This window comes from Phytophthora infestans, genomic scaffold, assembly GCF_000142945.1.
Source record: "Phytophthora infestans T30-4 supercont1.9 genomic scaffold, whole genome shotgun sequence".
NCBI classification, from domain to species: Eukaryota; Oomycota; class Peronosporomycetes; order Peronosporales; family Peronosporaceae; genus Phytophthora; species Phytophthora infestans.
The window spans coordinates 2,202,093-2,225,698 of record NW_003303750.1 but is presented as its reverse complement, the minus strand read 5'-3'; the positions used below and the strand labels follow the sequence as shown (position 1 = coordinate 2,225,698).

The window sequence follows — 23,606 nt, the reverse complement described above, 5'->3', positions numbered from 1 at the left end:
GTAATCCCACACAAGTGGGAAGAGAATGATGCCCTAGTTAAGTTTCAGAGCTGTCTGGGCGGCCTGGACCCTGACTTGTTTGGCGACAGCTACCTCGATCGATTTTACTCGGCCAATTTCAATCATGCTGACACTGCGTTCCTGACTCGCGACGGATTTTTTATGGATTCTCAAAAACCGTTTAAATGGTTCGAGAGTTTGCTTTAATATGCGATTACCGATAATAAACGATTTCATCATATTTACTCCTGTCCCCGGATAGTAGCAATTTTGCATCGGTAAAACGTTATTAATAGAATTATTGACACTCGCTTCGGGCTGTGTCCCATAGGCAGGGGCTAACGGAAACCAAAATATTTTGATAGTAATAGTACTATTTTCGATATTTAATGTCAAAAAGTGACTCTTTTTTTGGAGGGTAACGTAATATTTCTATTTTAACTCGGAGAATTAAAAATATTAGATACATCATGATATTTTCTCACTTAAGTACGTTTCTTGGCACCTTATTAATACCCTCTGTGAACTGAGCGGAGCCAAATAAATCAGCGCTTGCAGTTGGTTAACGTCGATAGAGCGAAATCAAAACATTTATTCTTGTTCTCTACCGATCTCCTCGTCCATATCGTGGGTCTGATAAACCTGCTGCCTGTGGCGCTAGGTTAATGCGCTCAGCAGTACCAACACACGACGCCAACCTTGCCGTCACTCTCACAATTGTCCCTCCCTCACGGTTGATTAGTAATACTTCAGCTAGTCGAGCGTTAACGACATCTGATTAGTTAATTTAGCCGGATTACGCAATCTTTAAAAATATAATATCGTAATAGCTAATATTATGTTGATACTTAATAATATCATATTGTCTCTGAAGAAAATATTAGGTGATATTTTTTTGTATTAGCTAGTATACAGTCAATATTTTTACAATATTAGCTTCACCGATTTTGGAGTTACCATTAATCCTGATCGTGCTAACTAATATTAAGTTGATATTTTATAATATCAAGCTGTCTCAGAAAAAAATATTGGGTGAAATTTTTATATTAGCTGGTCTACAGGTGATATTTTCACAATATTAGCCTCACCGATTTTGGAGTTACCATTAATCCCTGATCGTGCTAACTAATATTAAGTTGATATTTTATAATATCAAGTTGTCTCAGAAAAAAATATTGAGTGAAAAATTTAACTTAGCTGGTCTACAGGTGATATTTTCACAATATTAGCTTCACCGGTTTTGGAGTCACCATTAACCCCTGGCCATAGAAACGCTTAAAAAATTGTACTCTCTTCCGTCCATGCCATTCACGCTGTGTTAATATCTGTTGTTGTTGTTAAAGGCAAATGCCGAAGTGAGTAGATTAAAGTCAGTTAAATCTGTCCTCTAAACTTCAGTGCTCCTGGCCATCCACCAGATTAACCGGTTTGGGACCGGTCCAGTTTGGAACGTCACGCCGGTTAGCCGAACCGTGCAGAGTCGGTGCATATCAACACTCCCACTCACCGCTACTGCACGTCGTTCCTCTTCTTGATTCCACTTGCTTCGCGAAGGAACGCTAGCGACTTCGTTCCCAGTGCTTTCGTAAGCATGTCAGCTAACTGCTGCTTCGTGTCGATGTAGGCCACCTTGATTGTGGAACGTTCCACATTCTCTCGAATAAAGTGGTGACGGATATCCACGTGCTTGGTCCTCGCGTGATATCCAGCGTTGCTTGCAAGTGCAATAGCACCTTGATTGTCTTCCCAGACCTGCGTCGCTCCCACTTGCTCGTGACCCATATCCTTCAGCATGGCACGTGTCCACAGCACCTCTTGAGTACAAAGGCTTAGTGCCATGTACTCTGCTTCCGCTGAGCTCAGCGCAACCGTCCTCTGGTACTTGGATTTAAACACCACCGGAGCGTTCCCAATCATGACCATGACGCCAGACACTGAAAGTCTGTCGTCAATGTTGCTTCCCCAGTCTGCGTCCGTAAACGCTTCTGCCTTGACAGCTTGCGTTCCAAATCCACTCGTTCCACTTTTGTATACGATACCATGATGGCGAGTGGACTTCAAATACTGCAGAACACGAATCGCTGCCTTCCAGTGTTGCGTTCCAGGATCCTCTAGGAAGCGTGACAGCTGCGTGACAGCGTAGGCAATGTCCGGCCGAGTACAGGTTGTGTTTTACATGAGGCACCCGATTAAGGAACGATACGGTCGTGACCACATTTCAGCATGCTCCTTTTCCGTAGTCGGCGACATCATCTTAGACAATTTCAGATTTGCTGCACAAGGGTTCTCCACCATCTTGGCGTTCCGTTGATTGAATCGTTCCACAATGTCGTCAATGTACCGAGTTTGCTTGATCATCAACGTTCCACATTCTCTATCGTGGTCAATCTCCATTCCCAAAATGAATTTGGCCTCGCCAAGCTCCTTCATCTTGAATGCGCTCTTCAGGGCGTTCTTGACCTCGCGAATTTCGTCGCGCGTCTTGGCCGCAATGATCATGTCGTCTACATATAGACATACGTACACGAATGCGTTTTTGGAACGCTTGACGTAGACACACTGGTCGGCTCCGCAACATTTGAAACCATTCTGCAATAACACGCGATGAATAGTCTTGTTCCATGCACTTGGAGCTTGCTTCAAGCCGTAGATGGTCTTTAGCAGTTTGCACTTCATGCCTTCAGCATTCTCGAGACCAAGTGGACCGTCAATGTAGACCAAATCCACCAAACCACTGTTTAGGAACGCTGTGTCGGCATCCAGTTGCTCCATAATGTAGCCGCACGTAACGCAAACAGCGAGTACAACTCGAATCGAGTTCATATTCGCAACTGGGGAGTACGTCTCAAAGAAGTCTATTCCAAACTTCTGCTTGAACCCCTGCGCTACTAGGCGTGCCTTGTAACGGATAACATGGCCGTTCTCGTCACGCTTCTTCGTGAACACCCAGCGACATCCAATGGAGCGAGTTGTCGTTTCACGTGGGACGAGGGTCCATGTTCCGTTCCGGGAATGCGAATACAGCTCTGACTGCATAGCACGACGCCACTCTCCTGCTTCGTTACTGGCAATAGCTTCTGCGTACGTGTTAGGCGTATCTGGAACGCCACCGATGCTGGCCGCGTACGCCAACACTGCCTCTGCGAGCAAACCATCTTCGTCGATTCTGGCACGCTTAGGAGATGACGGTCCATCACTTCCACGCTCCACATCTTCATCGTCACCATTCCCAAGTAGAAGTAACGGCTCACGAGGGCGCGTAGATCGTTCCGTTTCAGGATGGAAGATCATCTGGTCCTCATGGAACGATGGAGGCTGCGATTGGAACGTTGCCAAATCCAACCCATTTAACCTGGGTTCCTCCGGCGCGGGTAGCTGCTGTATTTCTGCGTTCCGTTCCGGTTCAAGGTCGTCCATCTCAATGTCTTGAGTAGGCTCCTCTGCTTCTTCCATCGGTTCATCCTGAGCAGGCTGACGTTCCGCTCCCGATATTGGAACGATCGTATCATCGTTCCTCGTCTCATGGATGACCGTTCCTGAAGCTGGCGACTGCGTGTCATAGATTCCGCCCACCTCACGCTCGTCCAGCTTGACCGACCGTGTCACCTTGACCTTCGACGCATCCATGTCGTACACACGATATCCTTTCACGTTCTCAGCGTACCCGAGGAACGTGCACTTGAAGCTCTTGGGTTCCAGCTTCGTTCTCATCACGTCGTTCACATGAGCGTACCCTTGTGACCCAAAAACACGTAGGTGTTCCATCCGTGGCTTCACCTGGAACGACAGCTCGTACGGCGTGACATCAGAGTTTGATGTGTTCGTGGAACGGCTGATGAGATACACTGCAGTACTAACCGCTTCCGCCCACCACTGCGTCGACATAGACTTGTAGTGCAGCATGCTTCTTGCCTTCTCCATGATGGTACGGTTCATGCGCTCCGCCACTCCATTCTGCTGAGGGCTGTATGGAACGCTACGCTGATGCACGATACCGTTCCGTTTGCATAGTTCCAAAACTGTCTTGTTCACGAACTCCGTTCCATTATCGGAACGAAGACATTTTAGACGTTCCCCCACTGTGTTTCGTACAATGCCTTGAACACGTTCAGTTTGCTGCCCACCTCGCTCTTGCTCTTCATAAAGTACGCAACGCCAACCTTGAGTAGTCGTCTACGAACGTCAGAACATATTTGGCACCACCCTTTGAGATCGTTCTCATTGGGCCCATTACGTCCGTGTGTACTAGTTCCAACACACGCGTCGTTCTCATTAGCGATCGTGACGGGAACGTCGTCACGGTCTGCTTTCCCTTCACACATCCACCGGACAAAGTCTCGTTCCCATTTGTCACATGTGGGATACCAATTGTGGAACGTTGAGTCTTCGTCAACGCGTCCTTGTTCGGGTGACCCATGCGAGCGTGCCAAAGCTCCCACTCGCTGTCAGGACCGGCGTATTGCACGAAGTGTGCCTCCTCCTGCTGACAGTCCAGCAGGAACGCCTTACCGACCTTCTTCCCTGACGCTATCGCAGCGTTACATCCCCAAATTACACAGCTGGAACGCTGGAACTCCACGCTCATGCCTCGTTCCGCGAGCTTCCCGACCGACAATAACCGTCTATCGAGCCCCAGAATGTGGAGCACGTCCACCATTCGGATGCGTTTACCGTCCAAACCAGTCAACTTGACCGTTCCAGTTCCTGCGACGCGCAGCTTCTTGCCAGCTGCAATCGTCACGTTGATGCCACTGTCTAGTGCCTCGTACCCAAATAGGTCGTTTCGGTGAGGGGTCATGTGCGACGTCGCACCACTATCAATCAGCCACCCGGTCGAGCGCTCCCCGACACCTGCAAACACTGCATCGTCTGGACTGCTCTTCTTTGCAGCAGGACAGTCCCGCTTCCTGTGACCCTCTTGGTCACAGTTGAAACACTTGCCCTTGAAACCAACGTTCCGTTTCGGACCGTTCCATTTTCGATCGTTCCATTATTGACCGTTCCCTCGGCCGTTCCGGAACTTGCCTGCGTTCCCATTCACTTGGAACGCCTTCTCCATGGTTTCCTTCTTCTCGAGTCGCTCGTACTCCTTCAACAGCTTTTCCTTGGCCTCGATGAGCGTCACACCCTTGGCGTTCTCCACGATAGACGAAATGAGCTCGTACTCATCAGGGAGGCTGCTCAGCAGCACCACCAGCTGGCGTGCCTCGTCCATGGTCTCTCCTAGCGTCTGCAACCCGACGATCAGCTCATCAAACGCATCCAGATGCTTGGCCATAGTCGATCCACTTTCCATCTTGAACTCGTGGAGGCGACGCGTCATCGTCACGCGGTTGTGGAGCGTGGTGCGGTTATAGAACTCTCGCAGCGTTCCCCAAGCTTCTATGGAACGAGTGGCCGACCGAATCTTAATCTGATGCTGGAGTTCCACTCCCTGAGCGATGATGCCGAGCGCCTTGGCATCATTGACGAGCCACGCCTCGGTGATCTCGCTCTCCGGCTTGTCGGCTTGAATATGCGCAAGCAGGCCCTTCCTGGCTAGCGTCATGCGCATATTGTACTCCCAGTGGAAGTAGCTCCCACTCCCTAGGAGGACTTCGGCGCGCTTGGTCGTCGTCATGTTTTGGAACGTTCCGGTAGAGTTGAGCGTTGCGGCTGTTAACCTGTTGTTGTTGTTAAAGGAAAATGCCGAAGTGAGTAGATTAAAGTCAGTTAAATCTGTCCTCTAAACTTCAGTGCTCCTGGCCATCCACCAGATTAACCGGTTTGGGACCGGTCCAGTTTGGAACGTCACGCCGGTCAGCCGAACCGTGCAGAGTCGGTGCATATCAACAATATTGCTGATTGCGTGAATGACATTGAATCAAGTAATAGATTTGCGGTTTCACAAAATGATCGATTACGCTATTATTATTTTTAAAACTGACTAGTATAGCGCTATAAAACTACACTGTTTAGTACAAGTAACTGGTTGCACTATTGTACCGATACTAATCTCCCAAAGCTACCCAAATACCGTAGTACATCAGGTATCCAGTGTTGCATACACGAACGACACATCTCATCCCCTTTCTCGGTGGTGTTAAAGACGGTCAGAACTAGCCCATTCACAAATTACAACAAGCAGCGACGCAGGTTGTTAGCGACAATTGCAGATACGCGCAATGAGTGTTTCAGCCGTTGCAATTGCTTTCCTGCTCTTAGTCCTCGTGGTTGATGCCACTACAACGTATGAATCGACAGCTCAGGTCGAGCAAGATTGGCTCAAGACTGCGCTTTCAGCGGCGCCCACGCTTCGTCTCCACGTTATACTGAAGGACAACAATGTAAGAATTCACGGACAATCTGCCTTTGACGTGTTTGCCAATGCAATCGAGTCCAGTGACAGAACTAGCCTTCACTATGATAGTTTTAGTACTTTTATCCAAGACGACACCAAGTTCACGTACGTGTTCGAGAACGGGACATCTTACATGGTAGAGAGCTCCGTCAACGACAACGCTTCCTCGTCTCAGCAATCAACGCATTGTCTACCATCGATTGTTTCATTCGAACATATATTTCCAGCACTTGACAACATTACTTGGACACCAAGCGCATCCGTCGGAGGGGAGAACATCGAGTGTCCTGGGGGGTCTTTGTTTCGAACATCCTTCAGCGGAGTTGACTTCGTTCTGTGCGTATCGAGTGTTTCAGGTTTCATTGCGTATGGGCTCGACATGACCATAAACGTGGAGTATCTGCCAACTCCTATCCGTCTTCCTAAGCCCCCACTCAATGGAGTCGCGTCATGTCCAGTGGTGGTAACACCAGGAACAGTAACACCGACTACAATGGCGCTACTTACCGGTAGACCCCTACCGACGACTGCTTCAAGGAGTCTGAAGGCTGCATCGCCCGTAGCGATTGAGGCGACCTCTTGTGAGTGTCAATCTATACCTCGTCCGTGTATTTTCTTGCATGGTCTAGGCAACCCGAACGAAAGGGAAGAATTGCAAGACACCCCGAAGTTGACAAAGGAAAAGTTCGGTGATATCCGTGGGCACGCTCCGTGCTGCACGTCAGTAAAGTACGCGGTCTTGAACACAGTTGACGTCGGGTGGAGGGATGAAACGCTGCAGCACAAGTTCTGTGATTTCTCGCTTTCCATGAGCGAAACCAGCGACTTGACATCCCATACAATATCAGACACGATCGTAGTGACACACTCCATGGGCGGCTTAGTGCTGGCAAGTGCACTCGCCACGGGGAAATGTAAGCTAGCTGCAAGCTCGACTTGGGTGAGTTTGAGTGCTCCGATGATGGGGAGTATGGCTGGAGACTTTCTTCAAGATATTTGTGACGGCAAGCATACGAAATTTGTAGCGGGGTTAATGGAAATACTTGGCCAGTGCCCTATTACCGTGGCTAAGCAGTCGATCTACTACCAGAACGGGAAGTACAGCACCCCAGCGCTCAATGCGGCGTACTCTGCAGCCCAAGAAGCCTACCGTACCAACGTCAGTGCAGCTCTGTGTAGCAAAAGCTACATCGGCGTTTTATCAAAATTTTCTCCCTCCTGCTTAGTGGGAGGCACGGTAATCCCTCACAAGTCGGAAGAGAATGATGCTCTAGTTGAGTTTCAGAGCTGTCTGGGCGGCCTGGACCCTGACTTGTTTGGCGACAGCTACCTCGATCGATTTTACTCGGCCAATTTGGATCATGCTGACACTGCGTTCCTGACTCGCGACGGATTTTTCAGGGATTCTCAAAAACCATTTAAATGGTTCGAGTGTTTGCTTTAATATGCGCTTGCCGATAATAAACAATTTTCTCATAATTACTCCTGACCCCGGATAATAGCTAGTCTGCATCGGTAAAAAGTTAGGATTGTCGACGCTTGCTGCGGGCTGTGTCAGCCTCAGGAACGCTTGAAAAAGTTGTACCGCATCGCCCCTGTCCTAAGCGAACGCCCATGTTCGACGCTTACGGGTAAGGTTACTAGCAAATCTCATAATTAGTGCTAAAAAGTAAAAAAATACCCCAACTGAATATTCCGTTTGTGAATGACCTACCTCCAATATTGTACTCGTCACAAGTCCTTGACCCAAAATGTAGCCATCTGTTATGAAGATTCAGCATCCCAAATCCTATAGCAACAGTTAGATATAAGGGGTAAAATCGGGCGTAGATTTCAAAAATGTGGTCAGAATTAGCTGATTCGCAGTGGTCTCATTGTCGGCTCTGTAGGTGCTCGTCACAGTCGTAACAGTGCCGTGTGCTATCTGTAGACACTCAGCAACCAGGCCCCGGGTTCGATGCCCTCTGAAGAGGCCATCTTCCTTAGCTTTGACCATGAAGTCTAAGCACCGTACTACGTAATCCTTCTGGCCTGGTGCCAGCTCTTGCTGCGAGGTGCTACATGTTAGTAAGGACGCAAATAGCTCACTAGATGCACGAGATGCTAAGGAACATTTACGTAGGCTCCTTGTTCTATTTTGGTGCCAGCTCGAGAAGTTTCGCCTTTTCAAATGGCATGTTAAAATAATCTGGTCCAACGCTCATTGACGAGTACAATAACTCCAAAGTGGCCCACCGGAGAGAGCTGCTAATATCATTTCGGTCGGACAGCTCTACCTATTTGTACGTTGTCGCTCTTCCTATTGCCTCTTTATCACCTCCTATAATTAGCTCGCGGAAGGACACATTAACGTGCAGCCATCTGTTCTAAAAAAGGCGCTGCCGTTGGGGGCCTTCAGAAAATGACGCAAGGCACAATTCAATAGGCATTTGCGTGCAGAAATGCGATAGCCAACAAGTGCATTTGGTCATAATCGAAGTTCGCTTAGGACAAAATTTCGCTTATTAATAGGACAGGGGCGATGCGGTAGTCTCTTCCGTCCGTGTCATTCACGCAATCAGCCTGTTTGTCATTGCTGATTGCGTGAATGCCATTGAAATACGTAACAAGTAATATACTACGAATCGTGATTACTGTTTAGTACAAGTAACTGGTTGCATTATTGTACCGATACTATAATAATATTGCTGATTGCGTGAATGACATTGAACCAATTACATGTAAAAGATGGAAGTGAGTATTTTGCCCGACTGGCTAGCCGACTATACAATTATACTCCTCAACATGCATAAAATGGACTTAGCTGACGGTCTTGGCAACACTCGCTCGGAATTAATTTCTAATCCCAGACACAGCGCCTTGCCGAGTCGAGGTCTTAGAGGCCGAGATGGGGCAGGTCTCGCAGCGGCGCCCTCCGAGCGCAGCGCAGCATGTGAAGAGAGGGGCGGGCCAACGGCTATAAATCCAGAGAAGAGTGCAAACGCGCTAGTGTCCTACCTTTATTCCGATTTAACCGTACTATGCTGTCTGTACACGTATAAAAATCGAAGTTATGTTACCTCAGTCGGGCAAAATAACAAGTCCTTAAAAAATGTGCGGCATCTATAAAGCTGTTCTAAAACTGCACTGTTTAGTACAAGTAGCTGGTTGCATTATTGTACCGATACTAATCCCCCAAAGCAAACGGATAAAACCCAATTAGTACCTGGACTCTATGAATAAGTTGTGTCAAATGTAGCTGAAATTCTAAATCGATTTATCGTAGCGTTTGTACTTAATTCGGGCGGATCGAAGAGCTTAATTATTGGATGAAACATTTTTTCGACGAGTAAAATCTTTTTAAGCTTAAGGAAAGCTCAGATAGCCCGGCTACTCCCTTCTTCTTTTTTTCGCAGGCGGTGAGTACGTACCTCGCTACTCATACTCTCTACCACATACTTTTAAATCGTGTATTAAACTGGTACTACACAGCATATGTTTTTATAAGTGTAATGCGAATGCAAGTAAATAACTCCATTTCCGTGGACTGTTGGCGTCATCAACAGCGGTATACAGCATGGGCTGATGCGTGCTCTTTTGTTCTTCCCACTTGTCTAAAAAAACTACACAATTTGAACTGTATCTAGTTAAAAAAAAATCTGCTTAATTTATTGATTGCTTTGCTAAACAAAACTTGAGGTTTTAAAATATTTTATTAGGGCTAAACGTCTATTTCAGAAGTGCAAAAAATGCAAGAAAGTGCATTTGGGGAAGACCCAAATCACGGATGATTTACCAAACGTGGATTACATTTCATTAAGGCCTTGATTTTACTTTAGTTGCAATTTGAACTAGCTTAACCTCAAGTTGTTAGCGATCTTGCAGAGGGCGGTCACTTGCATTGGGAAGGGCTAACCTTTTCAGCCGCATGAGCCACGGATAACATTGAGGGGGAGGGAAAATAATAAAAAAAAACTATTTACTAGGAGCTCATCGGCATAGTATAACACGAATTTGACCCTGCCGCCGTGCGCACTGGTCTTGTGGCTCGCCCTCTATACCGGCTGTCTTTTCACGTGTTGTTAAAGTGGCTTACCCCGTTTCAAGCTTCAAAATGGCCAATTCTTTTTCTCCTAGAAATGTGACTTCTTTAGATTGTTGTAGCTTTTTCTAATAAGTTGTAAAATACTTTGTCCTGCTCTTCTTTAAGCGGCTCACATGGCGATGGAGGCGACAGAGTGTGATACGTGTCTGACCACACCTCGTCCGTGCATCTTTCTGCACGGTTTGGGGAACCCAAACGAAGAAGCACAATTGCAAGACAGCCCGAAGCTCACAAAGAGGAAATTCGGTGACATGCACGGCCACGCTCCTTGCTGCTCCGAGATCAAGTACGCTGTCCTTAACACGAATGACGCAGGTTGGAGAAATGACACTCTCCAACAGAGGTTCTGCGACCTCTCGCTCTCGATGAGTAGTACCAGTGACGTCGCTGCTAAGGTCATCGACAATACTATTATCGTGACACACTCGATGGGCGGACTCGTGATGGCTCACGCTCTCGCTAAGGGCAAATGCAGCTTCAGCAAGACGACGTCGTGGGTGGCTCTGAGCCCCCCAATGTTGGGCAGTATGGCTTCGGACTATCTTATGGACATCTGCGACGAGAACAACGACATCGCTGCGGGATTATTCGAGATAGTGGGACAGTGTCCCATGCCAAAGTCCCGCAAGTCTACCACTTACTTTGGCGGAAAGCACACGTCTCCGTCCATTGACGCTGCCTATGTGGCCGCTCAGGATGCGTATCGTAACAATGTTGCAGCAGCGATGTGCAGCGATAGCTTCGTCGGACTCCTTTCAACATACCAAGTTCCGTGCATTCTTGCTGGTACTGCCGTTCCTCACAAGTCCAAGAAGAACGACGGGCTTGTCGAGTTTCAGAGCTGCTTGGGCGGCCTCGACGAGAACCTCTTTGGCAACCACTACTTGGATCGATTCTACAGACCCCAGCTGAACCACGCAGATACGGCATTTCTCACGGGCGAGGGCATCCTTAAGAACTCCCAGAAGCCACACAAGTGGTTTGAATGTCTAGCACTATAGACTGGAGTATGGCACGGATAACTAACTGTAAGTACATGTAACATTTGCAAGGTGTCTAAAGCAAAGAACGATAACCGTTATACACACAAAAAAGCTCGTTTGTGACGAGAATTAACATCATTTTATGTTTACTGTGATACCCCCCGCGAGGCATTTTCATCTCCACCGTTTGCCCAAATCCGGTACACGTTAAATTTCATCTGCGGGATCTGCATCCATAGTGTATCCAAGCTAACTAGAAACGTGTATCTCTCAAAGCCAGGACATGCCCCTAACCCGGACTCTCCGTACCTTCACCAAACGTGTATCGACAAGGAAACGTGCATTGTAAGATACACAGTACGGACTGTGAAGTGTCCATCTCGTACAAAGACGCTGTTCAAAAGACATGTAATAGTTGAAATTTAAAGAAGGAAGACACATGACTATCAGCAACTTAGCGGCATAATGAAAGCAAGTCATCTATAGAGCTGGAACAGGTGCTAGCACCCTACATCGTGTCACTGCGGCACGTTTGCGCTGCTGATCCTGTGCGTCGTCACTTCCATATTCACTCGATGCCTCGGACGCATCAGCGGCGCCAGTTACAGCAACTCGTTGTATCGCGGGCTTTCGTGCACGGATACTACCTCGCACCTTGACGGCGGATCTGGGGATCAAGGTACCATTATTCCAGTGCTTGTGCCAGATATCAAATCATGTAGCTGTCTCGCCCTGACTAGTGTGCTTGATCTTGCTGCAACGAAACACACGTGCAGCGTCCACATTCTTCGATGCCGTCTTCAGCTTGCATTCGCCGCAGTAGAGTGTTGTCTCCCCCCCCCCCGAAACTCGTTCGCACACTTCAACACCGAGCACACTTTACAGGCACGCTGTCGACGCTTCCTGGTCGCGTCTGAGTTCACTTTCCGACACTCATCTGTTTGCACGGGCACGTGCCTAGTCGCTGACTGGCGTTGCTTTGTCGGTGTTGACTGCATTCCACGGTGGCGCAGCATTTGTGTCCAGTCTTCCGCTTATAGCTGGATTAGCTCAAGTTGAAGCCTCTTCAAAAATTGCACATGCGCAACCTTGGGCTTCCCGTTTGTGGTGCGCCTGCAGTTGGACAAGATGAATGCATTGATGATAGCGAGGTCAATTAGACCTAGGAATAGCGACTTGTAATATTTCTTGTACCGCCGCGCCATTTGGAGAGAGTATCTGAAATACAATACAGGAGACACGTTAGGCATTTTCCGCAAAGTTGTACATACATAATAGCAAGACTTACCTCTGCAAGCGTTGTTAATCGTGGACGTCAACTCCCCCCATGTATGTCTGGTAATCTTTCATCACCCTCAGTGCCATCACTTCAGTTTGCTCTGCTGTCTGCTGATCGCGTCGTACAATTCGATCTGGCTGCCCGCTTCCTTCAGTTGCGAGAACGTGGACGCCTAGGCTGTAATACCAAAGTATCGCCTTCAAAGCTGGAGCAACAAGATAGTCTGCCACTTGGAATGTCCCTTTGTCAACGTTCTTGGGCCGTTTGTTCGATGCTCGTCGTCCGATTTTCAATTTCTTCGGGAGGATGGCTTCACACAAACCTCAGCCTGGTCATAATGATTGTTCCAACAGTATAGAACTTCATTGTCAGCAACTGCATCGCAAGAACCACTGACGTGTAGAACCGATCTGTTACGACCAAGCAGAAATCACGAGGTCCTGTGGGGCCAAACACGCGGCGGAGATTCCGCACTACAGCTGCTGGACCAGATTTCGCATCCGGCACCGTGTTGTCAGCTTGCATTTGACGCTTTCCACAGTAGACCTCAAAGCTGTATCAAACACGAAAAGATAACTTGGGACCAAAAAAAAACAAATGAGCGCGCCGTGAGGCACGCTCATTCTTACCGAATGCAGTAGGCTGTCTGTGAGCAATACAGCATGAACAGCTTCGTCCCCCACTTGTGGGGTTTATCTTTCATGAAGACTCTCATGCGATTGAAGGTTGACCGTGAAGGAAGCATCGCTTCATCGAAAGCCATAACTGGAGGTGCGACATAATTATCATGGAAAGTTTCGTGCAGAGCATCGATTACTGGGCGTAGTTTCCAAGCGCGATCGGTCCGCGCACGTGCGTCTCCGTTGCCACTAAAATGGAGGTTTCTTGAAATGTGAGCAAAACCATCGCGCTTGAGGAATACATTGAAGCAACCGCGAGGGACTACACCTTCGTCGGTGGTCTTCCAATGGTACTCGAACTTCTCTTTTTTCGGCGCAATGGTGCTGGCGATCAACAACCCGATGAATACATATATCTCGCGACCAGACAATTCGGAGGTGAGTTGTAACGACCCCTTTATTTGTTCCGGCGATTGAGCTTGAAAGTCACGGTGTTTCAACTTGCGGGCCTTCTGTTTCTTAAATTGCAAAGCCACTCGCGTGATCAAGGTTTGTATTGAGGGGTACCGGTTTCAGGCGGTAAGTACCCATAAACCGGTAGCCAATCCCGGTCCAACACGATCCCGCGATAATTACGGTACGTTGATTAGACGAGTAGGGTGATTGGACGAGTGCAAAATGTTGGTGATTGGATGCACTAATTGATTGGATGACCTAGGTAATGAGGACTGTGTAAGCTCCGATAAATCAATCACTTCGGAATTTTCCTTCTTCCCCTCAAGTGTCTTCGCTCCGGTCTACTCCCCGAGTGGTGACTCTTCCCTTCGCTTCGTACAAGCCCAACGTTACCTAAAACCCGTGACTTCCATCAGGTTATGAGCCCAAGTAACATGTCCTCTGCGCAAGACGTTTCAACTAAGGTCTCTATCGACAAGTTCAACGGTGACAACTACGCGACGTGGAGCCGCTACATGCGTGGTGTGTTCCTGACCAAGTCAGTATGGCATGTCGTAAACCGAGAGACGACTCCAAGCTTCACGGACCCTCGTGCGAAGGACGAATATGTCAAGTCGAGCAACATCGCGTTCGGATTGATGCTGCTCCACATGGATGCGGACTACCACCGCGCGGTCGACAACTGCGAGGAAGCGTGGACCGCGTGGGCGCGCTTGAAGACGTTGTACGGTTGGTCGCAGAAGGCTGGTCGTATTTACTTGAAGCGACAGCTCTTCAGCATGGAGATGTCTGAAGGCGCGAATGTATTGCATCACTGCAATGAAGTTCTCAACATCAGCGCCAAGCGTAGTAGCATCGGCTCTAAGATGGAGGACGAGGACGTTGCGGTCTGCTTGTTGCGCAGTCTCCCCAAGAGCTACGAGAACGTCGTGCTACACCTGGAGATGAGTACTGCTGAGCTGAAGACGCAAGACGTTGTGAAGGTGCTCACGAACGAGCATATCAAGCGACAAGGCGAGAAGACCTCTGCGGTGAAGACTGAAGACGCGGCGAAGGTGTTCAGTACCGAGCGGGAGTCTCGCCAGTGTACTTACTGTGGAAAATTGGGGCACGTGATTGAGAAGTGCTGGACCAAGCAGAAGGATGAGAATCGAGGAGGCCGACGCGGCGGCAACAGTCGTGGACGCGGGGCCAACAATGTCCAGTTGCGAAACGACGACTACGACCACGGCTATGATCGCGTGGCATTTGCGGTTTCGCTGGAATGTGGGGTTTTGACGGGCAAGAGCATGTCCGGGCTGTGGGCAGTCGACAGCGGTGCGACACACCATATCTGCAATGACAAGATTAAGTTTGTCATGCTGAACGAACGAGAGGAAGGTGAGCTGAAGGTCACTGATGGCACTAGCGTTGCAATCAAGGGTGTGGGGACCATCATCGAGCGCGTGGTTCTGCCCAACGGCGATGAGCGCGAAGTCGAGATCAACAACGCGCTCTACGTGCCAAAAATGAAGAAGAAGTTGCTATCAGTGCCGCAGATCAACAAAAGCGGCAAATTTCAAGTGGTGTTCGACGGTGAAACCATGCACGTTGCGCACAAGGATTCGAAGGAAGTGGTGGCTACAGCAGATCTCGTAGACGGTCTTTACTGGCTGCGCACACCACTATGCTCGATAAACGCAGTAACTTCGAAGTCGAGCATTGACTTGCACGCGCGCATGGGCCATGCTCCTATCGACGTGCTACGCAAGATGGTCAACAGCGGCATGATCAAGGATGCCAAGGCACCTTAGAAGTCAAGTGAGCAAAGTGTCTGTCGCGGGTGTCAGCAAGGGAAAATGGTCCAGAAGCCGTTCCCCAGTAACCGCGACAAACGCAGTTACGACACGTTCGAGTTGCTTCATTTCGACATCTGCGGCCCCATGGAAGAAGAATCGTTGGGTGGGAGCAAGTACTTGCTGCTCATCGTTGACGAAGCCAGTGGATGCATGAAGGGTTTCTGCTTACGAGCCAAGTCGGACGCTGAAGAATGCCTTAAGAGCTATATCACGACGGTACAGACGCAATTCGGCAAGCGGGTCAAGTTCGTACGCCATGGCGGAGCTCGTGAGTTCGCGACAAACTCACTCAAGGTGTTCTACGAAGATCGAGGCATCGAACAGCAGACCACGGTTTCGTACGCGCACCAGACGAACGGCACTGCAGAACGAGCTATTAGGACTATCGTCACGATTGGTCGCAGCATGTTGCATCGTGCCAAGTTGGAGAAGCGTTTCTGGGGCGAAGCGGCGATGGCCGCTATCTACGCTAAGAACCGTCTTCCGTCACCCAAGATTGAAAGCAAGACTCCCAATGAGATCGTGTACAAGTCCAAGCCAAGTGTGAAGCACATGCGTGTGTTTGGTTGTCGGACGTACGCCCTAACTCCGAGGGAAAAGAGACGCAAGTGGGACCCCAAGGCTCGAGAAGGGTTGTTCATGGGTTAAGAAGAAGTGTCAAAGGCGTATCGAGTTTATGACATCGAGGCGGGGCAGGTGGTGATTAGTCGCGATGTCAATTTTGACGAATCCAACTTTGGGTTTTCAACGGCTAGTCCAAGCGACGACGACGCAGGTTCTGATCTCGACCTCGACTCTCTCAGTATCAACGATACCGAAACTGCGGGTCCAACGGAATTCAAGCAGGCGGGGAAACGCAAGTCCCGCACAAGTAACGTTCACGGCATGACTACGAGATCGCGCGCTGCACAGCAGGCTGCCGGTTTGGAGGAAGCTAGTGCTCGAGAAACCTCGTTTGAGCGTCAAACAAAGCGCCGATCCGGTGTGCGAAATGACTGTGATGTGGCCGATGAAGAAGAAAAAGACGTCGAGGATCAAGACGACGATGACGCAACTCCGCCTGTATTTTGGCGAGCATGTGCCAACGCAGTGGAAGCTGGTGATTTAGCTGAACCGGCAACGTTCCAAGAAGCAGTAAACGGGCCTGATCAAGTGCATTGGCGCAAGGTCATCCGTGCCGAACTTAAGTCGATGCGACTTCGCGGTGTGTTCCGAGCTGCTAAGTTACCGAACGGTCAACGGGCCATCGGTACGAAGTGGGTGTTCAAGATCAAACGCAAAGCGGATGGTTCAATCGAGAAGTACAAGGCGCGCCTTGTAGCGAAAGGCTTCAAGCAGAAGTATGGCATTGACTACACCGAAACGTTTTCGCCCGTGGTGAAGTATGTGACGCTGCGCATGATCATTGTACCTCGGCTGGCCCCTGGACCAGCTGGACGTGGTAACAGCATTCCTGTATGGCATAATGAAAGAGGTGGTGCTCTGCACGGTGCCAGAAGGTGTCGAAATTGATGATGACTTCGACTGCCTGGAGCTGGTGAAGGCGATCTACGGTCTCAAGCAAGCATCGCGCGTGTGGAACGAAACCTTCGACAACTACGTGTGCTCCATCGGCTTTCAAGTTTCAGCATACGACCCGTGTCTCTACATCAAGATTGTGGATGATCACTGTGTGCTTCTGCTGGTCTACGTAGACGACGTTTTGGTGACTGGTAGCTCGGCCGAGCTCATTGCAACCACCAAGAGCGATCTCAAGAAGCGCTTCGAGATGACCGACAGTGGCAAGTGTGCGCTCGTACTGGGAATCGAATTGGTGTACAGCGCTGACGGGAGTGTGACGAAGTGCCAGCGCCGATATGTCGACGACATCCTTAAGCGTTTTGGTATGGATGAGTGCAAGGCGGTGGTGAGTCCAGCTGATTTGAGCTCTCGACTAGTCCCAAGCAGTGCATCGACCAAGGTGAACGCTCCGTTCCGCGAGGCTGTAGGTGCACTCATGCACTTGATGACCGCGACACGACCGGACACTGCCTTTGCCGTGGGATACGTTTCTCGCTTCATGGAGAACCCACAAGTCGAGCAGTGAGCTGCTGTAAAGCGCATCTTTCGCTATCTACAAGGAACTAAGTCGCATGAAATCTGCTTCAAGCCTGGTGACAAAGTGGATTTCCGAGGGTACTCTGATGCAGACTGGGCTGGTGACCACTCCGATCGCAAATCAACTTCGGGCTACACGTTTCTTTTGATAAGCGCACCCGTGAGTTGGGGAGCAAAAAGCAGTCAAGTGTGTCGTTGTCAACAAGCGAGGCAGAATACATCGCGCTAAGTTTAGCTATTCAAGAAGCCAAGTGGGTTCACCGCCTACTTTGCGAGATTTTGACGGCAGCAGGAGAATCGGGACCAGAGCTCAAGATCCTCGAAGACAACCAGTCATGCATCAAGATGACCAAGAACCCAGTGAACCATGGTCGAGCCATGCACATCGACATCAAGTACCATCACATTCGTGATGAGGTCAAGCGTGGTGAGGTCAAGCTGGAGTACTGCGAGACCTCTGTGATGCTGGCGGACATCATGGCGAAGACGCTTCCGGGGCCACGTCACAAGGACCTTACGGCGGCGCTCGGAGTCAATGCGTGTTCGCATTGAGGGGGCGTATTGAGGGGTACCGGTTTCAGGCGGTAAGTACCCATAACCCGGTAGCCAAACCGGTCCAACACGATCCCGCGATAATTACGGTGCGTTGATTAGACGAGTAGGGTGATTGGACGAGTGCAGAATGTTGGTGATTGGATGCACCAATTGATTGGATGACCTAGGTAGTGAGGACTGTGTAAGCTCCGATAAATCAATCACTTCGGAATCTTCCTTCTTCCCCTCAAGTGTCTTCGCTCCGGTCTACTCCCCGAGTGGTGACTCTTCCCTTCGCTTCGTACAAGCCCAACGTTTCCTAAAACCCGTGACTTCCATTAGTTTGCCGCAAAGTAATCATCACTTGTCCCGGCGATAGTCTACCACATGTGTGGGGTGCGAACCGAAAGAACGCTCCTACCGGTGTTTCAGCAGCAGTAAGAGCTTCAGCTGTAGGCCCATACTCTCGGTCATAGATCCCAGGATAATCCTCGCTCAACCAATTTGCAGGTCGAGCTTGGTATGGCTCATGCAAATAGGGATAGGGAGTCACGTAACTTGGTTCGCTCCACCCAGTGAACTTGACGTCTTTGAGTACTTCTGAGCTCACTTTGCCGCGCGCAATCTCGGCCACCCCACCGACTGCATCAAGTAATTCTGGTTGACAATACAAATCCAGGGCAACACCAGTCTCTTCAGATGCGAGTTCAGCAGGTACGATATCGTCGTCCTCATCAGAATCAAGGCGAGTGTAGTCGTCGGGATTCTCGTTCGGCAATACATTATTTGGACCATCTGTACATTGTATAATACACGATAAAGGTCAGTAACGTGTATCCGTATCGTGTAGATACACTATAAGCTAGCCGTACACAGCCGGAGGAGCTTCCCTCATTTCATCTGCTCCCGCAGCACCGTTGGCGCTGGATTCGATGTCGGACATCACATATTCGCTACCTGAAGAATCCGCGACAGCAAACTCTGCGTCAAGGTTCCGACGCGAAGGAGAGGCAGGCGCATTCCCTTCTTCACAATATAAATGAATACATTCGTTAGTTGCAGCAGTATAAACCATGTGCTGCGGCCGAACCTACCGGAATTGCCAGGCGTGTTCGGACTTGAGGATGGACTTGCCACTGGAGCGTCGTCGTCCATCACGTAAGGGGACATGGGAATGAGAGGCGAACCAGTTTCAGGGCTAGTCAATTGTCTGGCGTCCTCTACAATAGAGCTATCTGAACAGTACACGATAACACAAGCGTCGTAACGTGTATAGTACCAGCTCAAGCGACTTTACCTCCTAGTGCTGCATCGTTCGCACGAGCTTCATCCTCAGGAGCTTGGTTCTGATAAGCAATTGCTTGCGAGTAGGCTTCACGTTGTTCAGATCTTTCACGGTTCATTTCCTCTAACCATAGCATAGCTCGTCAGCAGTACACAAACAGCAAATAACAAACTTGAAACGTACCGAGGTCACAGCGGTCGAGATAGGCCATGAGCGCTTCCGCACCCACAAAGAAGTCAACATTTGGCACACCCTTCAACGTCGTGCCGGATTTGATGTACGTGTGGTCATTTGAAAGAAACCCCGACGGCTTCTTCGAATCCCATCCGAGCTTCTTTACCTCTCTCCAGCGCGCTTGAAAGGCCATTGCAGCGTGCAGCGAAGCAGGATCTGCGTGCTTCCGGGTGTGTTCTGAAATGAGCTTGAAATGAGCGGTGTGAAAACAAACCTGTTATCCCCAATAGTGATAAGTCCTGCACCCATCAAATCCCTGCCTCTTCTTATATTTTGAAAATAGTAAAATTGGGGCTTGCAATGCTATGCTCGACTTCACGGGAACGATGGGAGATCATACCTAACCCTCGTTGACTTGAAGTTTGTATTTTGCCATGCAAACTTCAAGTGACTTTTCCTTAACGTGTCGAATACAGCTTAAGCGTTTTGCAGAAACGTGTCTAATACAGCGTCTCGTGCTGGGGGGGGGGGGGTGTTAATAGATATTTCTGTAAATGTTGACTCTTAGGGCCATGCCGAACCGGAGCCATGTCGTGGCATCCGTGCCACGACGGCATCTGATTGGTCTGCCAGATGAGCGGGCTAAGGGGCAACCTGCCATCGATGGCACCGCGAAAGTGCCAAGGCTCCGCGTAGTGCCATGCCATGCCACGCGCCACATTCAAATTTACAGCGATTTCGTGCGGGCTTGCACTTCCATTTTCGCGCCAAAAGATGGATGAGGATTCGGGACTGGTTGTTGCTGTATTCTCGCTTGCTTCCAGCAGCGGCTAAAGCAGCCAGCTCCTCCATCCTCGTTCGCGCAGGCCTTAACGCTCCACTTGAAATCACAAAATGGTGCTTAGTGCCCACCGCAACACAGCGGCCTTCCGCTACGAGCGCGAGAGCGAGTCATTTGTGTGCTGCGAAGCTGCGTATGGGAGAAGTTGCTGCTCGACGAAATCTGCATGGCACGCACGGTGGCACGAACCGATTTCGGTTCGGCATGAAGAAAATGGCACCTGAATTGATCCCTACCCCTATGGCACGGATGGCACGATCAACGCCCGGTTCGGCATGGCCCTTAGCAAAAAAAGTAAGCTCACGAGTCTTTAGCGTCCTCTAATCGGACTCTGTCTTTTTCAAACCCGAGAGCAAGTTTCTTCTCCAAGTACGGCAACACCCATCTCCAACTTGCAAATAGTAAAGTCACCAGCCACGCGATGAGCACCAACGTGTCTCTGGGGAAGGCTTCGAACAGCACTTCCTCCACCACAATATCGAGCACGCATTCCGTCATTTTTAGCGTGGAATCTGGATGTCGAACGCCTTCAAACCTCGACCAGGAGTGAAAATTCCACTTCGATCGCTCCCCCTGATGGCTCCAGACGGTATCGTACTGACTCGTGCGTCTCCATTTCTGTCGGGTGGAGTCGAAGCTTCGCTGTGTTTAACCCTTTAACTACCAGGCCAGTTTTAGGGGTCCGCAGAGACCTCTACTAGAACCAATGAAAGCATGGAATTTTGAATTTTTGAACCAATCGTGAGAGCGCAGGAAAGAGCCGCAACCTCTTACAGCAAAATCACCCTCAAATTTGCATTACCTCAGTCTCCACACCATGGACGAAGCGGAGGTTATGTGCGATTGGTGCGGAGCACCTGTGTGTGGCTGGAAGCGGTACGGCTTCGAGCTTCAGGAGGCCGGGTGTCGCCTCCAAGTCAAGCTGTCGCGGAGACGGCGAGGGAACGGTGCTGTCCGCCAGGCACTGTGCCGATTGTATCTGTACTTGAAAAGTGGAAGCATGCAAGGGGACGTACCCGAGTGTGTCAAACGACAATTGCACACAGTTTGGCCGGACGCCGAGAAGGTGAATATATTATGAAGCTGAAGGTAGCGTTAGTGATTCTGCGCCTGTGATTGACTTATTGGCTCGTTTCCGTGTAAATGCTATAGGGGCATCGGTCATTGCGCTGCAAACCGCGTCCAGCACATCGCGAACTCCGTGCGAACGCGCTTTGAAGACGTCTTAGTAATGGAATGCGCTAAAACACTCTACGTGTAACCCACGTTCAGATTTGGTGCATCCATATCTTCCTTTTTTTGCCATCCCTCTAAGACTGCACAGATAGCACGTGAGCTTGCCGTTGCTGTGCTTGGTCGAGTTGGGTGTGATAATATGCAACGACGCGTCCGCTCCCACAACGTCATCCACGGTTTCGTGCTGGCGTTTCTTCTTGCGTCGAAGTTGTTGACGCCGAAGCGCTTTCTCATTGCCCGTCAGAGTGTCCGCAATTCTTCTTTTGAGCTCGCGTAGTGTCAAGGCTGTCGTTTTCGTACGCTTCAAAAGCGCAAAATCATTGTTTGTAGCCTTATCCAGCATCTACGTAAATAATGTCATGTCAAGCCTCTTCTTGCGGCGTCTGTTTGGATTCGTTGAGCGCAATTGATCGACACGGTCAACGCCGTTCATGTACCGATTGTAAACGGCAATGATAGTGGGGGCCATGAATAGTTTTCGGTGCAGTACACGGTCGTCGGTCCATCGCTGAATGGGCTACAGGCCGTGCCAGCAAGCTATCGCCTCATCAGAAGTACCAGGTAGTGTCCGAGCCGATGGTGTTGCGCGTAGGTCGTTACTGTAGAAGACTACCACCTTGCGATCTTTGTATACACCATATCCAGCTCGGTCCGCAAACTGCAAAGTTGGTTGGTACTTTGTTTGGCGTGCTGCTGGCAAATTTCTCTGTGTTTTCTGACGAGCTGCTTCTTTTTTCTTCCAGCCAGACTCTACATCGACTGCCGCTACAAGTTCCCATTCTCCTCTATCTGCTTTTGCCACTCGCTCCACAGAAGCCTCCACAGCTATTTTGTTCCACTTTTTCGATTAGGTTGATCCGGACGGTGCCGATCGTATGCATCTCGCAATCCGTGAACGCAAGTATAGCTTTAGCAAACGTGTGTCGTGTATAAAAGTTGCCCGAAACTGTAAGCCGATAACCACTTGGTGATAGGAAAATCTTTGCCTGATGCCCCACCATTGCTAGCCACAACGCCGTCGCTGAATCAACTCCCACGGCAACTTCATCGCGACGCAGCGTGTTGAAAAGCGGCGTGCGAAGTGATGGAAACTGCTGAACGTATCGCTGTGTTGGCGTAGTTGTCTGTGAATTGCCCAAGGAGTTGTCCCAGAACGTATGCACGTAAAGCGAGTCCCAACCGACCACTGCGTAGAAACGCACTCCGTACTTGTCGGGCTTGGACGGCATATAAGTCCGGGCTTTCGACCTTGCCTTGGCCGCCACCGTCATTCCATCAATGCTGCTCACTCCAGTAGGCACAGCAAACTCGGCGAATCGTTTTTGAAAGTGTGCCAGTATCAACCTGCTGTGCCACAATGGATCATGTTGCTTATCGAGTGTCGGGTCGTTAGGAGGGTGTAACTGTAACGCGGATCGGATATTTTGAAATCTCGTCCTCGGCATAGTATCTATAAAGGCAGCTTGACCAAGAAAACGACTGTCAGACCATTACTCAGCAATATCACTCAGCGAACAAATACTTATTGCGATTTCAAGCCCGCAATATGCATTGAATTCACTCTCAGTAAGTTTTGGCTGGCAGTAAGAACATCCGATGTCCAGGTCAGGAGACTGTGGCAAAACGTGGCCGTCACAAATAGGGCAAACAATCCGTATTCAGCGTTTTCACGGTAGGCTTTCGCCACCGTTGCGTCAGCAACGACATGGAGCCCACTCTGCATGTCCAGTGCAGCCATGTAGGCTCTGCCATAACGACTAGGCTCATAGATGCTTGGCACACTGCTACGGGCTGTCTCCGCCGGTATCTGCTGCTGCTCTCCGCTTGTTTCGCCCTGCT

The 23,606-nt window shown here is 49.6% G+C and overlaps 1 protein-coding gene across 1 annotated transcript; it reads left to right on the top strand.

Moving 5' to 3' along the window:
* Positions 1-6,790: 6,790 nt before the first annotated feature.
* Positions 6,791-7,784, top strand: PITG_05970 (uncharacterized protein; the record flags this gene model as incomplete). Its single annotated transcript, XM_002998147.1, has 2 exons — positions 6,791-6,803; positions 6,904-7,784. 2 exons carry the CDS (start codon positions 6,791-6,793, stop codon positions 7,782-7,784), a joined length of 894 nt encoding a protein of 297 aa, XP_002998193.1.
* Between the last annotated feature and the right edge of the window lie 15,822 nt (positions 7,785-23,606).